The sequence below is a fragment of the Carettochelys insculpta genome, chromosome 1, assembly GCF_033958435.1.
Source record: "Carettochelys insculpta isolate YL-2023 chromosome 1, ASM3395843v1, whole genome shotgun sequence".
Lineage (NCBI taxonomy): Eukaryota > Metazoa > Chordata > Testudines > Carettochelyidae > Carettochelys > Carettochelys insculpta.
In genome coordinates this window covers 230,008,160-230,033,501 of record NC_134137.1, presented here as the reverse complement: position 1 = coordinate 230,033,501, position 25,342 = coordinate 230,008,160, and the positions used below count along the sequence as shown (strand labels likewise).

The window sequence follows — 25,342 nt, the reverse complement described above, 5'->3', positions numbered from 1 at the left end:
CAGCACCAACTCTTGCGTTAAAATCCCCAAGAATGATCAGTGGCTCGCGAGTTGGAATTTCTTCGATTGCAATGCTGAGCTCATCATAAAACTTGTCCTTAGCTTCTTGGGAAGAGGTCAGTGTTGGAGCATAGGCACTGATGATGTTGGTCAGACCTGCAGCTGTTTGCACCTGGAGTTGTATAAGCCTTTCCACGCGCCCTCTGGGTGGTACGATGGAGCCAATCAGACTATTCTTGATTGCAAAACCCACGCTGTGCTCTTTGGTCTCACTAGGGGGTTTTCCCATCCAGAAAAAAGTGAAATCTTTCTCCTTTAGACTGCCTGAAGATGAGTCTTGTCTCCTGAAGGGCAACAATGTCCGTTTTTAACCTTCTCAGTTCGTTGTTAATAACCGCTGTCTTGCGGATATCATCTATGTCTTCAAGGTTGTCTGAAAGTCCAGTTATCATGGTTCTAACATTCCAGGGGCCCAGTCGAAGAACCGGGTGCTTTTGTATTTTTTTTTCCTTTTCGTTTGGTGCACAGATTTCAGACCACCTGTTGGGATTGATCCCTTAGCTCCACGCACTCAGTGAAACAAATGGACTGTGGTGAGACAGCACCTTATTGGCTGGGGGCTGCCCAGTTTGAGGTGGGCAGTAGCTGTCCAATGAGGCTACGATGACACCTCCCACCATCGGAAGCAACCCCTGGCGTCAAGCTCTTCTCCAGCGAGCTATGACTTATAACCGGTATACTGTTGCTTCCCGTGTTATGCCGACGCTGTGAGGCGACGCTGGAGTGTCCTCTCCAGGGCACATGCCTGGGCAAATTTTGTATGAAGGATGAGCTGTTGCCCATGTAGCAGATCCCCCCTCTCCATGTTGCTGATGAATCCAAAGGAATGGTGAGCCGGTACAGTTTGGCATCAGCAGCATCGCAGGAGTTGCCAGGAAGATGTCAAAAGTAACATCAGGCTGCCTTCGGGTCTCCAACTCCGGATTTTTCCTCAGGGTTAACTCCTGAAGCCCTTCCCTAGAATGCGTGTGACCGCAAGGCAGCAGGGGTTTGAAATCAGAGTTTACCTTCTCCTAGGTGAGTGACCGACCAAGGCTAACGAGCCTCACCTGCCTGAAGCAACCGGTTTTAATGCGCCAGTGTGCCGCCTTTTGCCCCTTCTCCTGTCAGTAGAAACGGCTCCGCCAGGCTTAAAAACTAAGCCACACGAGAAGGCCCGGAGCTGGACATGCTTGTCAGAGGCTTTTTGAGACGCGCGCCATTGAGGGAATTTTATAGGCTATGGGAGCTTATCCCCACAACTGCCCTCCGCATGACAACCTTGGAACCAGTATATATATGTACTGCAATATATATTGGCTTTCATTTATCTAACTAAAGCCTTTGATTTAGTGTATTCCTGTGCTCTCTGGATTGTACTTTTGACGACTGGACGTCCTGATAAATATCAGTGCCCTAAAGTTGCTTAATGACAACATAAAAGTGACTTTTCTGGGTCGTATTGACTCCCAGAGTGAATCTTTGAAAGTACAAACAGGAGTCAAACAGGGCTGCCTCATTGCCCCAACCACGTTTGTGGTTTTTATTGCCATCATTTTTTACCTAATTGCTGGGGAGCTTCCAGCTGGCATTGAAATCATTTATAGGAAGGATGGAAAGCTGTTCAGGCTGAGCTTTCTGCCTGCCAAGAGTAAGATTTCTATCACATGTATTGTGGAACTTCAGTATGTTGATAACTCAGTTTTCTGACCACTCTGAGAAGGATCTTCAAACTATCCTGAATATGTTTGCTGATGCTTACACAGGTCTTGGTCTCACCCTCAACTGCAAGAAGAGCAAAGTGCTCCATCATCCGTCTCCAAATGGGCTACCACATGCTCCATCTATTGAAATCAGTGGTTAAGTATGGAGAATGTCAGCCATTTCCTCTACCTTGGAAATCATCTGTCATCCAAGGCAGATTTTAATGCAGAAAGCCAACACCACCTGAGCTCTGCCAGTGCAGCCTTTACTTGTTTATGGCACAGAGTTTTTGAAGATCATGATATTCAAACAGATGCTAAGCATCTCGTTTATCAAGCCATTATTCTCTGGACAACCTACAGACATTGCTTGACAGTCCGTGACAGACATCGCCGATGCTGTCTCCACAAAACCTTGAAGATCAGATGGGAAGACTGATGCATCAATGTTAGTGTTCTGGAAGAGGCAAAGACCACCAGCGTTGGGACAATGATCATCTATCAGCAACTCTGCCAGACTGCTCACATTGGCCAGATGCCAGACCATCTCCTCCGAAAACAGGTCCTGTTCTGTCAGCTGAAAAAAGGATATCATAACGTAGGAGGCCAACAGAAGCATTATAAGGACTTGCTGAAGGATAAGTTAAAGAAGTGCCAGAGGGGTAACCATGTTAAGTCCTGTGGCACCTTATAGACTAACAGATAAATTGTGGCATAAGCTTTCCTGGGCAAAGACCCACTTTTCCTTGTTTTTAAAGAAGTTCAGTATTGACATTGACACTTGGGAGACACTCGTCCAGTGTCACTCGAAATGGAGAGAGTACAGTAATCCCTCAAAATGCGCAATTTCAAGTTGTGCTTAACCCACATTAATGTGAGTTAAGGGTGAGTCAAAATCCCGCTCCCCTGGCCCTGGTTCACCCCCCTGCGGGGCTCTGGCTCAACCCCCCCGCAGGGCCATGCAGCCCTGGCTCAACACCACCCCCTTCCACAGTCCTAACCCCTCTACCCCCTCGCACAGCCCCAACCACCGCCAGGCTTTGCCTGCCTCCCCCCACTCCTCCCCCCGAGGACTTACCTTTCAAAAGTTGCTGCTTGTGCTCCTGCTGTTTCCTTGGCTGCAGAACATGCATTCCTTTGGGGAAAAAGCCACCCCCCCAATTTACATTAAATTCGAGTTATGTGAGGGTGCATTGGAACACAGCCCTCTCATAACTCAAAGGACTACTGTAATAAATTATGCTCTCCTGCATTTTGAACTTGCCCATCGACGAGCTGAGGAGGACAAGAAGCATAGGAGGAAGGAGAGACAGTCTTTCAGTCGTGGTGACCATCCTCCTGCTGTACCTGGAAACACCTGTCCTCACCATAATAGTTTGTGGTTCAAGGATGGATTTTTTTTCAGCCACTGAGTATCCACAACTACCATGAACTATGATCATACTTGTCAGTGAGTGATCACAGTCATCAGTCAGTCAGGGTCCAGTCATGTTCATGGCTGAGAATAATGCATCATAGACTGTGAAACTGGGTCTTTTGTATACTTTTGCTTTATACTATACAGATTTTATGGATGAGACTTGTGTCTCTCAGACTGTGGAGCCCAACCAAAAGGCAGTTGCAGAGGCTTTGCAAGATTATTGTACAGGAGTCATGGTATTGCCACTTGCACTGCCTTTGTAGCTGTGTGGCCAGAACGTACCAAACTCTGAAGGCAGCACCTTACCAACAGCAGTGGAGAAATAAGATTGGCTATACCATACCATGCCATTTTTTTCTTCAGGGCTGCTGCTGTCAGTGGCTCTGCCTTCAGAATTGGGTTTCTGACCAGCAGCTGCTGCTCACCAATGGCCCAGCTCTGAAGACAACACCACAGCCAGCATTAAGGGAGAACATAAGAATTGCCATACTGGGTCGGACCAAAGGTCCATCCAGCCCAGTATCCTGTCTGCCAACAGTGGCCAATACCCGTTGCCCCAGAAGGAGTGGACTGAACAGGTAACGATCAAGTGATCTCTCTCTCCTGCCATCCATCTCCAGCCTCTGACAGAGGCTAGGGACACCATTTCTTACCCATCCTGGCTAATAGCCATTAATGTACCTAACCTCCATGAATTTATCTGGCTCTTTTTTAAACCCTATTATAGTCCTAGGCTTTACAACCTCTTCTGGCAAGGAGGTCCACAGGCTAACTGTGTGCTGTGTAAAGAACTTCCTTTTATTAGTTTTAAACCTGTTGTCCATTAATTTAATTTGGTGTTCTCTATTTCTGATATTATGGGAACAAGCATATAATTTTTCCTTGTTCACTTTCTCCAAACCACTCATAATTTTATAGACCTCTATCATATCCCCCCTTAGTCTCCTCCTCTACAAGCTGAAAAGTTCTAGTCTCTCTAATCTCTCTTCATATGGGACCTGCTCCAAACCCCTAATAGTTTTAGTTGCCCTTTTTTGAACCTTTTCTAATGCCGGTATATCTTTTTTGAGATGAGGAGACCACATCTGTACACAATATTCACGATGTGGTCATACCATGACTTTATATCAGGACAATAAGATATTCTCTGACATATTCTCTATCCCTTTTTAAATGGTTTCTAACACCCTGCTTTTTTTTTTTTTTGACTGTTGTTGCACACTGCATGGATGTTTTCAGAGAATTATCCATGATGACTGCAAGATCTCTTTCCTGATGCATTGTAGCTAAATTAGCCCCCGTCGTACTGTATGCATAGTTCAGGTTATTTTTTCCAGTGTGCATTATGTTACATTTATCCACATTAAATTTAATTTGCCATTTTGCTGCCCAATCACTCAGTTTTGTGAGATCCTTTTGAAGTTCTGAACAATCTGCTTTGGTCTTAACTATCTTGAGCAGTTTAGTGTCATCTGCAAACTGTGTCACATCACAGTTTACCCCTTTCTCCAGATAGTTTATGAATAATACTGCAATTCCCCTAGAGTAATTGTGTGACCTCCTCCAACAGCTCCCTCTTTGGACTATGATGCCTCCTGTTACAACAACCTGAAATTTCAGGTTTAAATATCTTGAAATAATGAAATGCAGTATTTTTCAAATCCTAGGTCTGAGAAATAGACCACAATGTACTGTAAATTCTGTAGGGCCCTACACATAAGGGCTGCTTTTAACTATTAAACCAAAATGATCCTTTGTGTGACTTCAGTTTATATGTAATGTTATATTTAGCAGCGTGATTGACTAGAACTTCCTCTAGTTTAGAAAGTTCTTTTCATATGGAGAAGATGAAAATTGTAAATGAGAAGTAGTCCTGTTTTTGTCATTAGAACTTTCTTATCCTCAGTAACCTGGAGCATGGATGCTGTGGTATCCAACAGAATCTTTATTTCAACTCCTGTATCCTGTGTTTCCAGAAAAGTACCACATCAACGTAGTAATGTACAGAATAAAATATTGGGCTGGAATTAGTGTTGAGCACATGATTATTTCTCCTCTCGTTATTTTGAGTGCTCTGAGGATAGTATTTTATATAACGTACAAACATATGAAAAGCTTTCATTATTTCTTCTGAAACTAGACACACATTTGAGGTGTCAGATGCTGTAGGTGTGATCTAGTCAATACTGCCATGCACAATGGATTACATTACTACCTAGTTCCCTTCATATTTTATGATTTAAATATGATTTAAATTTAGGATTTATGTTGAAAAGAGCTTAACTGTTGGGAATTTATTTAACTTCCCTTTCAACAAGTCACTTTCCATAGGGCCAGTGAGACTTCTTACATACATAAAGATACTTATGTGCATTTGTGTTTGCAAGATTTTCTTTAGATTGTACAAAGTAGGTAGAGAGAAGCATAAAGCATAACTTTTTTTTTTTTGCTTAAAGTTAGGGCCCCATTTGTATGCTGCCAATATGAATACATATACACTGGTTTCACTATAAATTCCTGTTAACACAGTTCATAACTTTGTTTTAGTCATAGGCATAAAATGCAAATCTGCAAGAAAAATGCTAGGAAGATACATTATTTTTGAAAATATAAGAAAAGAATTATTATGCTGGTTGTAAAAAAAGTATCTGATTTCAGAAAGTGGATATTTCAAACTCCGCTAAACTTTGAAAGGTAAATGATACTTGAGGAAAACTTTAAAATACTCCACATTTTCAGTCCCCAGTGAGTAGCATGTGTGTGCAGAAGCATGAACAAATTTAGTTGTAAAATATTAAAGTTATAAAAAAAAATTGATGAAATGCAAAATTGGATAGGGAAATAGCCAGGATATTATTCTGGCTATGTGTTAAATGCTAGGAGAGCTCAAAATTTCTAGAGGCTTTTTTGAAGAAGAGATTAATGCTAGTTAAAGATTCTGGTTGAGTATATAAAGTCCCAGGCTCATCTGGCTAGAGGACTAAAGGAGCCAGTAGGAGAACATGGTAGACAGGCTTGAAGTTGAACTGCAAGCCTGAGTTAAAAAGATAGTTTGTGCATTCACTGCTATTTTAACTCAAGATAGCTCGGTCATGAAAGCAAATTCAAATTAAAAACACACGTTTTATTGCAGTGTAGACACACCTTTTCCAGTGTTCATGGATTACTTTTTAACAGTTTTAAAAATGAAGGAAAATCCCAAATAGAAACTAGATTAAGATCAGTTTAATGTATGAATGCAGATACTGTTACTCACTAGTTGTTATTATATGGTTTTTGCATAGATAGAATTATTTGGGGGATTATTGCAAGATCTTGTAAACTTTTAGCCTTACATTACTGATATACAGTGGGTTTTTCTCAAAAAAAAAATGCCAAACTCAAGCGCCAAACCACCCCGCTTCCTGCCCCCAGGCTTAACTCCCCTTCTTGCAGCCCCAAACTGACCCCTGGCTTAACGTCCCTGCACTCCCAACCCCTGCTCCATGCTCTAAATGAATGCACTCACCTTCCCTCATAACCAGGTACCCCCAGCTCCCGTTCCAGCTCTAAATCAATGCCCTCTCCTTCCCACAGAACCAGGCAACCCCAGCACACCCCACCCCCTTAATTCAGCCCGACTCAGTGGAGCTGCTGATGGAGCTGAAGATGAAGGCATCGTGCTAGGCCTCGGGGCTGCACCAGGCTTCTTTGGCTAGGCCAGGTCACAGGTGCTGCGCAGGGCTCTGAAGCTGCACCGGGCTCTGAGGTGTTGGGCTGCAGGAATTACATGGCTCGTGGCTAGAGCCACAGGAGCTGTACTGGGGCTAAAGAAGTCAGACAGCTCCTGGCTGGAGCTGTAGAAGCCACTCTGGAGAAACAGGGTCAAGGTCTACCTCTTCCACTGCTGCCAACGCTTGTCCCACCAAGTGATGGGGGGTGTGCAGAGCAGCAGGACGGGCACCCCACATGTGTGAAGCGCATTCACCATACCTTGCTGCCCAGATAGCGTATTGAACAATGTGGCCGCCATATGTGTCTCAGAGCCACCCAGCTGCCTTCCAAAATGGAAAAATGTTTCCAGAACATCATTCAAAGGTGTTCCAGCAGGAAAAAAGCCCTGCTCGTACGTACTCTCCACCCTTCCTCCATTTAAATGTAGAGATTTTTTGTGTAAGTGGAGGCATCTAAACAGGGGTTTGTGAACATGCCACACACATCTTTTTATGCTATATCAATGTACAGATGTGGCTGTTCACCTGCTACCTTCCAGTTCTCTGTTTATCCATCTTTTAAAATCTCTTACCATTTTGTTTCTCAGTGTGTGTGTGGGGAGGGTTTTTTTTCGGTTTTTGTTGGGTTTTTTTGCAAGAGGGAGTTAGTGAGGTTTGGGTTCTCCTTTACCTACTTCCGTTGTGGTGCCAATAAAACGACAATAAGAGGGAGGAAGAAAAAGATTTCATGATTTAGGACAGCAAGAATGAGCATGGGTTGTCTTCGAGACCTTAATGACCTTGAAAAATCTTAACTTCAGGGGCAAATATTTTTTCATTGTTAATTAAAAAAAAAAACTTATATGTAATAAGCATTTGTATATATTATCATTGTAGTCAGTGCTTTCTCGAATTTTTTTCCATCTTTTAATGTAATAAATTTTATTATGTGCACCAAGGCATGTGTGGGTGCCCACTGTGGGTGGCAGTAGGTACTCTGCTAATCAGCTGGGCAGCCGCCCAAGCATTCAGCTTATGGGGAACACAGACTGTGATACATTTTTATTATTTCATTAATACTGAAGTGGTAAGATTTTTGTAATCAGCTAACATTGTCTCAGCATTCCCAATTTGCCTTATGGCTATGCAGTTCTCTTACAGAAAACCAGGGTGAATGGGTGAATGGAAGGGATTTTCTCTCAGTTTAGGGCTAAAAGTTATACATTGTGCTTGGAACCCTAAGCTGGGATGGGGCAGTTCCATTTTTAGGAGGCTGACAAGTACCTATTTGTGGTTATTATTAACCTACAGATACTGAAAATCATTTTTGGCGGTACCTTGGACACTGAGGTTGGGGCAGTAATTGTGGATGTTGGCACTTTCCAAGGAATGTTGGAGAGCGACTCTGGCCAAGATGAGGGAGCAGCGACAGGCCATGGTGGTTGGTGCCAGGATGATTTGCCAGTGGCTTGTCTTTGTGAATCCAGATATTGGCACCTACAAGTCCTCGTGTGCATTTGGATTTGTATGTGTCCCTGCCTAACAATAATAGTTTCTTGTAATGTGGTGCCTTGATTGTTGTGTAGAGAAGTTTTATGGACATTTGTCTTTTCCTCTCTTCCCAGAATTCAGAGGTATCCGTTTTTGAGGTGAATATCCGCTTCATTGGTGGTCTCCTAGCAGCATATTACCTTTCAGGACAGGAGGTAAGAAAACTGTAAGGAAGTGTGGAAGTTAGTAGTCTATAAAATGAAAGCTGCACAGTTGGAAGGTTTGAAGTTGTTTGCTTTAAAGTTTTTTTTTGAGCTAATACGTAGGATGGGATATGGTACCCAACTTGTTGGGGCTCATGGAACCTCTGTGTAAAGCTAATTATTTCTGTAGAAACTCTGGGCTAGCTGAAGACTGTTCATCAGGATTCAGAGGAGTAGCTGTGTTAGTCTGCACCCACTAAAACAGCAAGAAGTCTTGTGGCACCTTGTAGACTAACTCTTAGGGAATCTGTTAGTCTATAAGGTGCCACAGGACTTCTCGTTGTTTTATCAGGACTTTGAAGCAGCCTGTGCCACCTCCAGTTTGCTCTTTTATTAAGGCTTTTTTCAACTGCATTGTCAAATTGCACCTGCTTACGCAAGCATTTCCAGCCAATTGACAATGAGAGATTTTGCTGGAGGACAGGGGCAGTGTGTGAAACCAGCCAGTGAGAGCTGAGAGATTTTGCTGTGACGGGGTGATGAAGCACAATTTCTTAGTTTCCAGTTGGCTGGTTACTGGCCAATGGCAGTTCAGAGATTATGCTGGAGTATGGGGGCAATGTGCAAAGCAAGCCAAGAGAAGATGAGAGATTTTTTTAGGGAGTGGCAGCAGCACAAAGCCCTCCCTTGCAGACAACCACATGGAACAGCCAGTGGGCTGGGGCTGCTGGCAGGCAGGGAAGTCTGCCAAGAGGGCTGCTAGCCAGGAGGATCATCCCGGATTCTGCAGCCACTCCTACACCTTTACCCTAAACCAGAATTCTTTCCTGCGCCCATACTCCTTCCTGGACCCTGCAACCTAATCCCCTGACCCAGGACACAACCATCTCTTTCACCCAAACTCCCTCGAAAACCTACACCCTCTGCTGTACTCCAGTAGCTATCCCTTGCTCCCTTCAGCATCCACCCTCAATGCCTTACTCCATACCTCCTCCATAGAATGAGTGCAGCCCTTGACCACTTTCCAAATTCTTGGAGTGTCCCACCCATCAAAAATTATTGCCTACCCTTGATCTCGTGTGTACAAATACCCTGTTTGAATATATTCCACCTCTCTCAAAAGAGAATTTTTTCTCAGCTGCCGCTTGTTCCCGAATGGACACAGGTACCTGAATGCAGAAAACCTTGATAGTCTTCTCAGGTATCTTTTGTGTAGGGAGCCATAATTCTACTGTAGCAATGGAATTAAGATTAAAATTGAGATGCCCTGGACCAAACTCTTCCCACACATTCGGTTCCCACTGAAGTCATTGTGAGTTATGACCCTTCTATGTCAGTGCTACATTTATACTTCTCTGTATGTCCCCTCCTGCATAAAGATTGCAGGGGAAAACCTATTATAACAAGTTTTGGATTGGAAGGCCACCACCTCATCTTCATATAGCCAGCATGGTATCTTGAAATGTAGGTTGGCTGTGTGGGACAATATTCTCAGAATTTATTCAGTGTTTTACCTCTAATTCACATGCATAACATTTGCGCATGTCAGTAGTGTCTGAAAATGATTGCTGTTTCTGTGTGTTTGGAGTTTATATCTTATTCTGGTTCTTTGTTTTTAAAATGATAAATTGAGTGCTGGTGAAAAATGCTGCACTGACATGGAGAATAAAGGTGTTTGAACTGCCATCACCAGTACTTAGTTTCATGGTAAACAATCACCTTTAAGGCCTAATCTACAGTAGGAAAATGTGCCAAGTCAGAAAATGTATTAACATGTTTTCTAACATACTTTAACTGTCAGAGTTTTTCCTCTTAATTTGGACGAGGACAGTTGTTGTACATGCTGAACGTCTCTAGTTTGGCACTCTCTCGTCTGGTAACATCCACAATCTCGCATGATTTTAGTTATCACTTATCATGGGTGTGGCCAAGTTTCCTCTGGTCCCATAAAGTTTTGTTTACAGGCACCTATCTTGGCTCTTAGTGTTCTGTGCTGTTATTTAGCTGTGATTTACCCCTAAATGTCTTGTAAGAGCCCAGTAAACAGTGGAAGTGTTGGTAATGCTGCTAGACAATATTGACCTCCTGTGGTCCAGCAAATTCTCTTAGTTGGAACTGGTCAGGTCCCAAGGGTCTCAGGCTGTTTCTACACTTGCCTCCTCCCATCAGAGGGGGGGCATGGTAATGAGGCAATTAGAAGCAGGCTAATGAGGTGCCAGCATGTATATTCAGCACCTCATTAGCATAATAGTGGCCACATGGATTTCAAAGTGCAGACTTTGAATTGCAGATTGACAGTGTAGATGCAGACAGCTTTGAAATAAGTGTCCCACTTCGACATTCCCGTACTCCCACCTAGTTTTGTGGGAGTAAGGGAATGTCAAAGTGGGGTGCTTATTTTGAAGCTGCCCTCATCTACACTGTCAATCTGCATTTTGAGGTCTCCACTGTGAATTGTGCATGGATGCCATTATGCGAATGAGGAGCTGAATATACACATTAGCACTTCATTAGCCTGCTTCAAATTGCCTCATTACCATGCCTTCCTCCGACGGGAGGAGGCGAGTGTAGAAGCAGGCCCAGACTAGAGAGGTTAAACCTCTATTTAAAGAGGTTTTAGCAAGTTGTATTTAATCCAGTGTAGGCGTAAACTCACATTTCTAAACATAGCTTTTTCCTGTCTACACTTATGAAAAACTTCTAAATGGTCAGGCTAATGGCCAAATCGAAGAATACTAATGAAGCGCTGAAATGAATATTCAGGATGTTTGCAGGGTCCTGTGTAGACAAGCCTCAGGTGAGTGAAATGTGGCACTTTTGAAGTGACTCGGCTGGCACCATGCTAATGAGGTGCTGAATATTCATTTCAGCATCTCATTAGTATTCTTCGATTGGCCATTAGCATGGCCATTTCGAAGTTGATCGTGAGTGTGGACATAGCCTATGTGGTAAAAATTACTTGATACAATGTGTTACGTAAAAGATGCTAGCTAACACACTTTCATACAAGATTTATTTTCTGTGTGTTGACATGGGACGGTAGTCTCCATAGTGTTTCTCAGTTCGTAGAGATGATTCTGATTATTTTTCACAGGAGGAAAAATTAGTATCAATTACACTTGCTCTTCTAATAGAGGAACCTGATCAAGGCACAATGTGGAAATGAAAATAGTTTATACTATATTTGTTACCCTTCTTCCAATCATAGTTGTTCCACATTTACTCCTATGTGTTACAAATGCAAATTTTATATTATGGAAAAACAAAATAACGTGCTTGATTTACAGGAGCCTTGTTTGGCAGCTGAACCCTTGGTTTTAGTTTGTGCAGACTTGTGCAATCCTTTTTGACCCACAGCTTTTATTAAGTACCTGGTTGGTGAACAATACCATTGTATAATCTTTTGGGTATCTGTATCTGTCCCAGCTGAATGCTTTCCAGGTTTCTTGGGTGGAGAAACATGCAGAGCTCTGCAGTATCTATAACTTGGAAAGGGTTTTTTTTTTCCAGTGCATCAGACCAAATTCATTTTTTTTCCTCTGTCTCCTTTGTGTTCGAAGGATGAATGATTCTGAGGTTAAGACACAGAAACAACAGAAACAGGGAGTAAGGGCAGCTGGATTCTCTCCCCAGTCTTGCCACAGATTGCCTATGTGATCTTGGGATTATTCAGGGCCTCTGTTTTCCACCACCTATAAAATGAAGCTAATACGGATTATTCATAGATTTTAGGGCTGTTGTGACCATTCAATCTGACCTGCATGATACAGGAGATAGAATGTTATCCATTTGGTTGTTCATGAAGCCCATAATCTCAGGTACATCATATTTTCATTAATGTTTGTGAGGCACAGTTGCTGTGCTGATAGTCATAATGGAAATGCCCAAATATAAATAAAATATTCAGCTGAACCATTCCTGAAAGTTTGGACTTCCAATTTACAAAAGGGATCTTCAGATATTTTATATTGGGGTAACATTTGAATGGGGTGAGGTGAGTCTGGGATCTGAATAGTGGACTTTGACATGGAAAACAGGACTGGTTTTGTTTGTGGCAGTATGAAAACTTCTGGACCTTGAGCAAATTCTTTTACAGCATGTCCAAAGTCTTTTTTTTGTTATCTGGGTTAACCCAATTTCCTTTTGTGTTTTTTTTTAAACTTTATAGTTGTGTTTTTCCTATTTCATTTATTTGACTCCTGTCTTAATAGTTATACTTCAGTTGTATTATGCACATTGAGTGCTTTATTTCGGTGTGTTCATTTGCATTTATATCATTACTTACAATTAATTATGTAGAGGTGGTACTGTTTTTTGTGGTTATCCTTTTTAAAATAACATTAATAAAATTATTTGAAAAATATCTTTGGACCTCCCTGGCATATCAACAAAAGTGGTACACATATCTAGTGAAAACTGTCACAAACACGTCAGCACATGTTAAAGTTCTGCATTTACACAAAGATAATTTACATATTATGGATTTATTACAACACTCAGATTTAATGTTCTTGCATTGTGGATCCATTTTCCAGGGGCACTCTTCAGTGATTGCAAAGTCAGCATCATTTACATGTTGAGGTTTTCTGGTGTGTGTGTGGATCCTTTGTCAGAGTCTGACTCATTCTTTTCTGGTTTAAGAATGTCTCTGTTATGCTCACCATCATATTGATTGATTTGTTCCTCCTTATCTAGCATGGAATCTGAATTCTGCTCAATGAAGTTGTTGAGGTTAGTCAGTTCTTCTGTCCTTACAATGGAGCTATGCAGCTGTTCTTCACTGAATATGAAATTGATCAGTTTTTCTTCCCTTTCTTGTTGATATACTTGTGTATTTGAATGTCTTGGGTTATCTGGATAGCTGACAGCCGTCCTTGAGGAAGAATGAGATAAGTCTTTTATTAAACCAGCACCTGTCCAAAAAATTGTGAGTTCCTTGCGTAAAAAAGCAACAACCAGGCTAGTAGTAAGTGTAAAGGGCACCAAGTAGAGTAGAGCTGGCTGACCCTTTTGCATTAATGCTGACACTACAAAGGTCACCAGGAGGCCATAGCTATACGCTGCAATGGAAGATAAAAAATAGATTCTGGAGGAGTGAATCTGAACATCAAATCTGTGACAATAGGCTATCAGGAAACCAGGAATTACAATGTCACCAAGACCAAGGATAGTAAAGGGGCAGTCATCAAAGGTTGATGCAGAGGATAATACTGGAACCTTCAGTAGAAATGGGATCTTTTCATGACTGACAGAGTCAAATGGTCCAAGAGCTGCCACTTCCATTATGCTCTCCCCAGACTTGGTTAGAAAAGGAGTGATCAACACAAAAAACACATCATAGACCAAAAGAATAGCTAGAAACAGACTGCAATTCTTCAGGGTAGGCATGCGGACTGTCTTTAGAACATAAAGGCATATGGAGATTCCTAGAAAGTCTTGCAGGACCCAAGCCCACTGATCTTCATTTCTGAAGATCATCCATGTGACAGTGATGGAGATAGAAAATCCTGCCAGGAACAATGTCCTGATTTGGGGATCATTGTGACAATATGGGAAATGGAGTTTGTATTCTCCAAAAGGGACTCTTTTCACAGAGGATGACAAACAACTGTAAAGCCCAGTGTAGGCATATAGGCTGAAAAATCCAGTCATGATATTCACTAAGTGATCATAGAAGAAGTAGAGAGCAAGCAGCATGAAGGAGGACATTACTATACTTGCACAGATAAAGAAGACATCAGGGTCAATTGTTACATCATCAAAATCATCTCCATTTTTGCATCTCTGCTTTATATATTGCTGTCTTTTCCACTCTGTGCTTCCTGCCCAGTAGCCTCCAGTGGTGACTGTGCCTACTGCGAGTGCAAACATGATCACTGTGTTGTATCCCAGTAGCCTTCCCAGTTGTTTGAAGAATAAATAGATTATGTCCCTATCACGGAGCAGATTTCCAGGAATAATGGTCTCCTCACAATGACCCCAGTTAGGGCCCAATCCAGTGCCTCCTGTGAAAGACATTGGGGCATCTCCACCCAGGATTAACATGATGTGGGTTCCATTTATTATCTGGAGTCTGGCGTTCTCAAATAAGTTGCAATTTCCCTTCCTCATTGAGGCAATTCTGTTGCTGAGTCCCCCACCATCACAGTCATCCTCGCCAAAGGAAGAAGGAAGGCAGCATAAGGTTGAGAAAGTTTGATTGTAATGTGGCTTGGGTGATTTGGTTTTGCTATTCTTATCCTGCAGTAATTGCATCCAGTGAGAAGGGAAAAGGAAGCAGTAATTACCTCCCTTCTCTGGAATGAGTCTGACGACTCCAAACTGCTGAGCAAGGACATGTGGAATAAGAAACAAGGGGAAGCAGGAAAGCAGCAGTGTCATCTTCTTCCCTGGCTTTTGCAGGTTGCAGGTGCCTCTCACTACACTTTGTGTCACCTAGTAAGCTTTTTTTTCTTGTGGTGAGACATAGGCTCCCCAACTGTTACATAATAAACCCTGTCCCCATGGAGATGAGCCCCACCCTCTGTCTGTTACATAGCAAACTCCTCCTCCCAGTGGGGGAGAATCTCCATCAGTCCTGTACCCCTTCTCGTGGATATAACACCCATTCTGTGACATTGTGAGCTCTGCACCGTCAGCCTGGAGACAAGTCCTTCTGTGCCTGTTGTATTGCAAGTCTTACTATCTGCCTGAGGAGACAAGTACCGGCTTCTATCACACAGCAGGCTCCTGCCCCTCTCCAAGCAGATTAGGAAGTCGCATCTCCAACTTTCTTCTCATGTGATTGTAGATTCGGAATAGCTAGCTCTTGGGATTTGTCACCAATTTTGTGATTTCAGATTTTGTTTAATACTTCTATAATTTCAGGAGCAACTGTCTTGTAAACTAATTTTTGTGAAGATTGCTGTCAGCTGTAATTTGTTACCAGTTGTTTGCTTCTTACTCCTCTTGTTTTGCAAGTGATAGAACCTAGGATGGAGAGCACACAGAGTATAAGGGAGAAGGAGACCTGATACTGTGAGAAAGAAAGCTGAGCAAGAGAGTATTTCAGGATGCACATTTATGGAAAAGGGGGCCACATTTAAGAAAAAAAAAAAAGAGGGTGGTGACCAGGAAATAGAGGCACAGAAGAGAGGTAGTCAGCAGAGCCTTAAATTCCCAAAAGTGGTGTTACAGGGGTTTCTTTTAATTGTTTCACTGTGGAGGTAGGTCAGATAATCGGATACAAGTGAGGGGCTTCTCAGGAGCTTTCTGTGTGTCCTGAAGTGGGATAAATTTGAGTAGATTTATAATAGTAGAAGCGTATTACTGTGTATTGTCTTTTGTGCTAGCATCGGTGTTCATGAGTGTTGACAAAATGTGTGTCCATGACAAGAACCTTGCTCCATAGGCAGGGAGTGTATATATTAATCTAGACATAAAACAGAGGTAGTGAGTTCTAGGTGTCATAAAATCATAGAACACTAGAACTGGAAGAGACCTTGAGAGGTCATCAAGTCTTTTTCCCCACTTCCACCTGGCAACTGTTTAGCCTGTAATATCTATCTGAGAAGCTCTGATTTGTCTTTGTGACCTCTCTCAGGACCTGACCAGATTTGAACCCAGGAGTTCGCTGGATTGGGGAGGTCAATTCTCACCCCCCGTCACTGGCTCCCCACCTAACTCAACCTCTGGCTCAGCCGCTGGTCTCTTGGCTGGCTCTTTCACTGCCACCAGTGTGGCTAGGCCACAGCAGGGCTCCCAACCTGTATCCCCACCACCACACTGACCCTGCTGGGCTGCTGGTCATGCCTGGCTTCTGGCTCCATCTCTGCATGAAGCTCCAGGCCCCACCGCCATGCCCTGGGCCCCACTCCTGCCCCATCTGGCTCCCAACCCCACTGCTATACTAGGCTCCAAGCCACCAGCCCTGCTGCCATGCTGGGCACCCAGCCTCCAGCCCTATCAGGGCTGTTCGACCTCTGCTGCTGGCCCAGCCAGGAGCTCAAGTGCTGACTCATCCTGGTGGACCACAGATGTTGCTAGACCATAGAATATTGGTTCAGCCTATACTATTATATGGGCCATGCTGAGGATCCCGGTGGAATATATTACTGGGATCCTGATTTGCAGTAGTGATAGGCACAGAGAAAGTGATAATTTTTTTTTAGACATCCATAAGGTGCTGTAATGTTCTTAGTTTCTGTTGGTATTGCTACAAAGACAGAGTTTGTTTGTGGTTAAACTGTGTGGAGTGTCACCTTAACCCTACATTTCCTGGGTTTTTTTAATGTATTTTTAGCGGGGGGTGGGATTTAGTGTAACTCTAATTTTCTTCTAGTGAATAATGTGGGAGAATCCTTACTCTTCATTTCATGGTTTTTCAAGGTTTTAATTTGGAGAATTAAAGTTTCACATTTAGCATGAATAGCCAAGGACGCTTAGCTCCACATTGAAGAAATATTTTGTGTTTAAATTTTCTTACATACTAACTTGTGTCATTGTTATCAGGAGCAATGACCACTCAGTTATATAGTTCATGTAATTTTAACTCTATTCTCTTCTGCATATGCACTATGAGGTAGCCTACACTTACATGATCACATACTATTACTTTCACAAGAGTCCCTGTTTTGTTCACCACATATGGTGGGAAATATCCAGTACCTTAGGTGCTGATGCTCAAATGCTTGCTTGATTTACTATTTCTGTTTTATTAATTCAGTGTGTAGTTCATGCCTTACTTAAATCAAAACTCTTCAGTCTGTTTTTTGTATGTTGTTCATCAGTATGGTAGCGAAGTGCCTCGTAAACTTTAATTAAATTATCTTCGCAACATCCTTGTGAAGGAAGGGCCTATGATCTCCAATTTACACATGGAGAATTGAATTAGAGACAGGTTTATATAGAAATATGTGTGTCTGTTAATTAGGATGCCTCAATAGTAGGAGGCCTAACTGAAACACACACAGCCTGATTTTTCAAGGAGTGCACCCATAGCTTCCATAATTTTCAGTTGTGCTGCAAGTGCATCATTTTCCTGAAAATCAAACTCTTAATGTGTGGTGTTCAGGCACCCAGAAAATAACACACAGTTGGAGATTACCTCTGAAAATTCTGTTCTAATTCAGTTGCCCATCATCAAGAAAGTCTCTAGTAGAGCCCACTATAGAACTTGGGTCTCCAAGATTCAAATCAGTGGCTTAACTGTAAAACCATTCTTTCTCTTCCGGAAAAGCTTTTCCTGATGGACTGTGCAGTATTTCAGTTTCAGTGATTTGCTAGGCAGCCGTGGAATGCTAGGTATTAGGTTTCTTGGGTTCTACTACTAGTTCTTGTAAAGGAGTATTATCTAGTGGGCAAAGTAGGGAAATGAAAATCTGTGGCGGCCCACTCAGGTCAAATGAATCTTTGCCATGATGTCTTGGCTCTGAATTTGGTGGTTCTTTGCATAAAGCAAGGGGCATTTCATAAAGCACTGAAAGCAATGGTAGTTGTTCCATTTTGCTCATGTTTATTGTGTATGAGAGCCACTCTCCAAAGCACTCCCAAGGGATTCAGTATTACTTGTGTTCTTGCTTGCAGCTTCTCTGGTTGGTGAACTTCGGCTCCTTAGTAAGCAGTAGTAATTCTCCTTAGTGTTGCAGCAATGTGGAAATGATTGATTGGAGCTGATATTCCAGAAAAGAACCCCAGATCTCTTACTTTCTTACTTGGGTGCTACTAAAACCAATGGAGGGCATAGTGCAGATCCAGAGGGGATGATTGATGTGTGTTTGCCTGTGTCCCTGTGTAGTTTTGAGTTGAGTGAGCAAAAAACAGTATAAGAATTTGCAAACGAGTGCCAAACTGTTATGGTCAGTCTATGGTTCAGGAATCCCTCATTCAATTTGCATGAAATTTGATAGAAAAATTCTAAATTTATGTCAGAGGCACCTTCCTGATTTTCAATACCATAAATCCCTATTTGCAGATTTTAGAGGAGAGTGAAAAAGAGAGGGCGTATAATAGGAACTGGGTCACAGACTTAGCTCTGAAGAGTTTACTGTCTGTTCCATAATATGGGGCAAATATTGGAAAGCTGTTCAAATTCAGTTTCATTGTGTTGTCATCTCTCTCAGGAAGTCTGTCTTTCATTATTTTGATCCCTCAGTTCATGTGAGAATTTATAGCTTCCTTTTATCGCAACGAGGACTCCTTCTGTGTAATTGAACCTGCTTTCTGAGTTTTAACCTCAAGTTTGGCTAACAATGAAACACGTGAAACTCTAATCCTCTTCCTCTGCATTTTGACAATTTCTTTCCTTGATATTTTGGCACATACTATTCTGAACTGCTAGAGAATTGTTTGCCAGGTATTTTCTTTATAACTTCATTCTTTCGAGTTTCATTTAATACAGTTTTGTTTCAGGGATGGTGTCAAGTTACAGATAGATATTCTCTCAGAACATGCATTTCCAGAATCACTGGCTATTTAATTAAAAGCTTCATGTGGAATTTTCAGATAACTAAGCTGTTTTGTCTGTTTTGTCTTTTGTTTGCCACAAAGAATAGTCCTGAGCGATAAAGAACTGCCCAGACTAACCCCTTCAACCCAGAATTCTTGTTATGTCTCATAAGGTAGAACTATGGTTGATTGATAAGACCAAGTAAAGAATTTCCAGCAGAGCAAAAAAATAAAAATACTAAAAAATTCCCTGGAACAACAGAATTCTGGTATGGGATACATGGTCAGTCTTTTCATATAATTTCAGACTTGTATCATGTATGTTACACAGTAGCATATTGCTATGTTTGAAAAATTGTATTATGTAAAAATAACCAAGCAAACTGTATTCTAGTGGTATTTGCAAGTCTGGAGGAGGAGAATGGCTACCTGCCACCCTAACCAAGTATTTCCATCTACTTTTTATTAACAGCATAGAACGGGAGATTTATTGTTTTACTTTGTCTGAACTGGGCCACTTATATTAAATATGCACAGCATAAAAGAGCCCAGTTATCTAGTGATTTACCTTTGCTGGCCTCGGATATAAAACAGTTATTTCATGTGATTGTATTGTCTCATTCTGATAACTATAATCAGTGGTATCTCTTTCTGGGTGAGACAATAATAAAATTCATGCGGATAAATGCACTCTGAAAGCTGTCATTGAAAATGGAGGAACAGGGCTGCGGAATAACTGATAGGCTATTCAGAAATAATCAAAATAATCCTTTTTTCAGAAGATTGATTTGAAGGAGCCTTTTTATTCAGGTCTTTTACAAAAACTGTGTGGTGCATGGCAGTGAAATAGAATGAGTCTTTTTGTCCTAAAACTGACTTGAGTATGTCAAGAACAAGCTCTTCTGTCAGTGAAACAGCATGTTTCAAGAATTGTTTGCAGACAGCAGGGTTCGATTTCCCTTAGAAGAGGCTTGTATGTTCTAATATTTTGTTAAAAAGCTGAAATACAGAGGATAGAATCACACTGTGGATATTCCATCAAAAAAGACTAGAGTTCACTATATTAACAAGAAATAAGCTCTGTATTCTTAAACAGTCATGAGAGCTATCAAAACAAAAAGCAGTCAAGTAGCACTTTAAAGACTAGCAAAATAGTTTAAAGACTATTTTGCTAGTCTTTAAAGTGCTACTTGACTGCTTTTTGTTTTGATAGTGTGTAGACTAGCATGGCTTCCTCTCTGTTACTAGTCATGAGAGCTGTTACTCTCTGTGACATCCTCCTTGTTGTTAGCTCATATTTCTTCTTAAATGTCAGACCCCTGACACACATGCACACGAAACAGTACCAATTATAATGCCAGTCCTTATCCACATCAGGTGTACTACATTTATCAGAAATGGGAATATTGAGTAGGAGTAGGGGAATGTATATTACCCTATGTGTGATACTTGTGCAGCCCCTACAGGAATACTGTGTTCAATTCAGACAACCATTATTCAAGAAGGATGTTAATAAATTGGAGAGGATTCTGAGCAGAGCCTTGCTAATGATTATGTATTCCAATGTCAGAAGGGATCCCTGTGATCATCTTGTTTGATTTCCTATATGCCACGGACCACAGAAGAATTGGCAGTGAAGGAGAAGAAACACACCACAGGCCTTGGTAAAGTGTTGCAGTGGTTAATTGTCCTGGCAGTTTAAAAAGGTATGCTGCATTTATAGGTTTAGGAAACATGCCTTTCAGCAGCAGTGGGCAACCACGTTTAGTAAGTGGGCCACATGAGTGGTTCTCCTTCATCTCAGTGGGCCTCATGCAGGCTGCTCTCGCCCTTTCAGCTCCCCACCTCCACATGCCTCACACGCTGGGGCGCTGAAGCCCAGCACTAACCTCCACCTCCTGCTCCCAGCACTTTCAGAGCACCACAAATCTGCTGATTTGCACTCTGTCCCTGTTCCTCTCCCTCCCTCCCTGAGCTTGTATAGTTGTGAATAGCTTCAGTGCCCCAGTGTGCAAGGGATGCATGGGGGAGGGAGGCCACAGTGGAATTGCAGTGGCTGCTTGCATTCCCCAGGCCACGGGTTCTCCACCACCATCTTCTAGGGATAGAGATCATTAGTTCAATCTCTTTAGTTTAACCCAGAGCAGGTTAAGGTGGGATGTGATCACAATCTGTAAGTACCTACACGAGGAACAAATATTTGATAATGGGCTATTCAGTACCACAGACAAAGGCATGACAAGACCTAATATCTGGAAATTGAAGCTAAAGGAATTCACACTGCAAATAAAAACAGTGAGGGTAATTAAGCATGGGAGTTTACCCAGGGTTATGGTAGATTTTCAATTACTGGCAATTTTTAAAGTAAGATTAGAGCGGCGTCAAACAAGGATGCGTGCTTGCTCCGACATTGTTCGGGATCTTCTTCGCACTCCTCCTGAAGCATGCCTTTGGATCTTCAACAGAGGGCATCTTGCTGCACACAAGATCTGATGGGAAACTGTTTAACCTTGCAAGGCTGAGAGCTAAGACTAAGGTGCGAAAAGTCCTCATCAGAGACATGCTGTTCGCAGACGATGCTGCTGTAGTGTCTCACACAGAAGACCAGCTTCAAAAACTGCTGGATCGGTTCTCCAAAGCGTGCAAGGACTTTGGGTTTACCATCAGCCTAAAGAAGACAAATGTACTTGGTCAAGATGTTGCTGAATCCCCATCAATCAGCATAGACAACTATACGTTAGAGGTTGTCCACGAGTACGTTTACCTTGGGTCCACCATCACTGACACCCTGTTGTTGGACACTGAGCTAAATAGGAGGATCGGAAAAGCGGCCACAACTCTGTCCAGACTCAGCAAGAGAGTGTGGAATAACAACAAGCTGTACACTCACACCAAAATGCAAGTCTACAGAGCCTGCATCCTCAGCACCCTCCTTTATGGCAGCGAGACTTGGATCCTGTATGCCCGCCAGGAAAAGAGGCTGAACGTCTTCCACTTGTGCTGCCTCAGGCACATCTTTGGAATATCATGGAAGGACAGAGTTACCAACACCGCCGTCCTCAAGCAAGCTGGAATCCCAACCATGCACACCCTCCTCAGGCAGCGTCGACTCCGCTGGCTTGGCCACGTCCACAGGATGAACGATGGAAGGATTCCAAAAGACATTGTGTATGGTGAGCTCGCCTCTGGCAAAAGACCCCCCGGACGCCCCCAGTTGCGTTACAAAGATGTCTGCAAGAGAGACCTCAGAGAGGTAGACATCGAGCTGGACAACTGGGAAGAACTAGCAGATGACCATGGCAGATGGAGGCAGGGGTTACACAAGGGCCTTCAGAAAGGCGAGTTGAAGATCAGACAGCTAGCAGAGGAGAAGCGAGCGCACAGAAAGCACAATAAGGACTTGCCAGACACCCACTACATCTGCAAGAGATGCAGCAAGGACTGTCACTCTTGTGTGGGTCTTTACAGTCACAATAGACACTGTAAATGAAGTCCTCAATTGAAACTTTAAAGGGCGCGATCCATAGTCTATGCAGACTGAAGGATGCCTACTATTAGATGCTCTAATCTTTAGATGCTCTAAAAGATATGCTCTAGCTCAGAGAGAGGTCACTGTCATTATCTAATCTCACTTCTTGCATGATCACAGTGACCCTTCTGACCTGACTCCAAGGACAGAGGGGACCATAGTGATCATCTTGTAGAACAAATATGTTAGAATTTCCCTGAAATTATTTCCATTTGAATTAAAGCATACCTTTTTAGAATACCTGGTGGCCAGTTTGCCTGGCATAATTTGGAACATAATCACAGTGGTCATAACTTAACATGGCTGGGTCATGGCTCCAAGTGACTTTTTTTAGCATCTGAAGGTAGCTAGAACACAGTGGTACTTTGCCAATGTCTTCTGTTTCCTTCGCTACACCTCATAAGACAAGAGCTGCAAGGGTAGCTCTGTTAGTTATTTTACATCATGGGTATTCCTGAGTGGAGGTAGTAGGATATTTTTAAGTGGCACATGGGTTTGAGTGGCAGGAAGATTGGGGTAGAGTAAGGGAAAAGGCACCTGTCAATCCCACATTCTCTCCTCCCGTGTCTTTGCCAATATGTGGGGGGCTCCTGCCCCTGCAAGTGTAAAGAGCCTGCATCCTCAGCACCCTCCTTTATGGCAGCGAGACTTGGACCCTGTATGGCCGCCAGGAAGAGGCTGAACGTCTTCCACTTGCGCTGCCTCAGGTGCATCCTTGGAATATCATGGAAGGACAGAGTGACCAACACCGCCATCCTCGAGCAAGCTGGAATCCCAACCATGCACACTCTCCTCTGGCAGCATCGGCTCCGCTGGCTTGGCCACATCCACAGGATGAATGATGGAAGGATTCCAAAAGACATCCTGTATGGTGAGCTAGCCTCTGGCAAAAGACCTCCCGGACGCCCCCAGTTGCGCTATAAAGATGTCTGCAAGGGAGACCTCAGAGAGGTAGACATCGAGCTGGACAACTGGGAAGAACTAGCAGACGACCGTGGCAGATGGAGGCAGGGGTTACACAAGGGCCTTCAGAAGGGCGAGATGAGGATCAGACAGCTAGCAGAGGAGAAGCGAGCGCACAGCAAGCACAATAAGGACTTGCCAGACACCCACTACATCTGCAAGAGATGCAGCAAGGACTGCCACTCTCGTGTGGGTCTTCATAGTCACAGTAGACGCTGTAAATGAAGCCCTCAATTGAAACTATAAAGGGCACGATCCACAGTCTATGCAGACTGAAGGATGCCTGCCCTTGCAGTATGGCTGAGACCCACCTCATATGAGCAAAGTGTAGGATAAAAGAGGGTTTGCCTCTCTAGGTGTATCTGAGCCCCTTTCACTGCCCCTGTTATGTGTGCCATGTTATGAGGGGCATGCATCCAGCTACAAGCAATTACATATGCTGTGTCATCATCCAAGACTGTGACATGGAATAATGAGGATAAAACAGTATTTGCAGTGATGCCTCAAAGAGCATGTTGAAAATAAACTGGGATTTATTTAGTCAACTGGGACACAGCCTGGAAGTCCATAGGTTAACATAGAGAAATGAAGGTTAAAGTATCATCCATTCTAGTCAAGCCATAATTAATCAGTCAAGCTGTAATGAACTCCATTTTCAGTGTGTGCTTGCGCTCGCTCGCTCTCTCTCTCAGTCCCCAGGTGAGAGTGCCCACAGTCTTCTTCTAGAGCCTGTGCTTATTCCTTCCATCTCACATCTCTGAGTTTGTGTGCTTGTCTCTGGTCAGTTTCCTTGCCAAGAATGTCAACCCCAGAATCATTGGAGATGTCAATGTGTCCTTTGGACTTTTGTTGATTTGGGTTGATTTCAGCCAATTTCTTAATCACTATATTCAGTCCACCTGAGGCATCGAGGTCACACACACACACACACACACACACACACACGCGTTCTTTAGTGAGCCACAAAAGTAAACTTAATTATATTTTCCTGGGTAGCAGAGCAAAGTATAGGGGAAATTGAGGCACATATAGGACCCATGCAAATGTTACAGAAAATTTCCACTTTATACAAGTATTCAAATATGCATTATTTCTATGCAGAACTGTGTAGGTTTTGTCAGTATCAAGGCAAGAAACTTTTCTTGCGAAGTATATTGTCAGCAGAGAGTGGGAATATAAGAAGCCTTTAATGCTTTAATCATGGTTAAGCAAAATGTAGGCTGAGTTAATATCCTGTCAATAAGTATAATGAAGTTATAAATGCCTGTGCGGTGGTTTTTAAACTGTACTCATGATAGTATTTCTGGGGAACTGGCTATGCATGTGAGTTGTGCTTGGATTTGCAAGTTTTGAGTCCTATAATAGCATGGGCCAGTGAGAGTATGTGCATATTGAGGCATTGCTCAAATTTCATAAAGAGGAAGTGATATGAGCTGCCTTCCCCCACCCTGCCCCCAACCTTTGGTACTGTTAAATGGAATCTTGTGGGTGAGAGGGAATGGACTAAAAAAAAAAAAAAGGTGAAGAGCTAGTACATCATCAGCTGTGGAGTGGCAGAATGAAGGGGTGTGTGTTAAGGAGGCATATTGGGACACATCTGAAAGCGGGCAGAGTTAAGGTTGCCCATGCAATGTTGTGTTTCCTTGTTTTTAAAAGTTTGAATTTTGCTTATTCTGCAGCATTCTGCAAGTGGACAGGATACCACCAAACAATCTTAAATCTGTCAGTGTAGATTTTTGCCTCTGAATACACTAAGACTTTTGTAAAATGTTTGACTCTCTATCAAAAACATTCTGTTTAAAATATTAATTGCAACCTACAACATCAATAAATTATGTATTAAATGAATTCAGAACTGGCTGACGTATCTGAAAAAT

General features: G+C 42.7%; 1 protein-coding gene and 1 pseudogene across 1 annotated transcript in view; one reads left to right on the top strand and one right to left on the bottom strand.

Annotated features, from left to right (window-relative positions):
* MAN1A2 (mannosidase alpha class 1A member 2) overlaps positions 1-25,342 on the top strand; it is a 266,972-nt gene that overhangs the window by 147,326 nt on the left and 94,304 nt on the right. Inside the window, exon 5 of the mRNA XM_075001072.1 lies at positions 8,480-8,560. Within this exon, the coding sequence (XP_074857173.1) occupies positions 8,480-8,560 (81 nt within the window). The remainder of the gene's footprint in view (positions 1-8,479; positions 8,561-25,342) is intronic.
* On the bottom strand, positions 13,118-14,929 carry LOC142003810 (signal peptide peptidase-like 2B pseudogene; annotated as a pseudogene).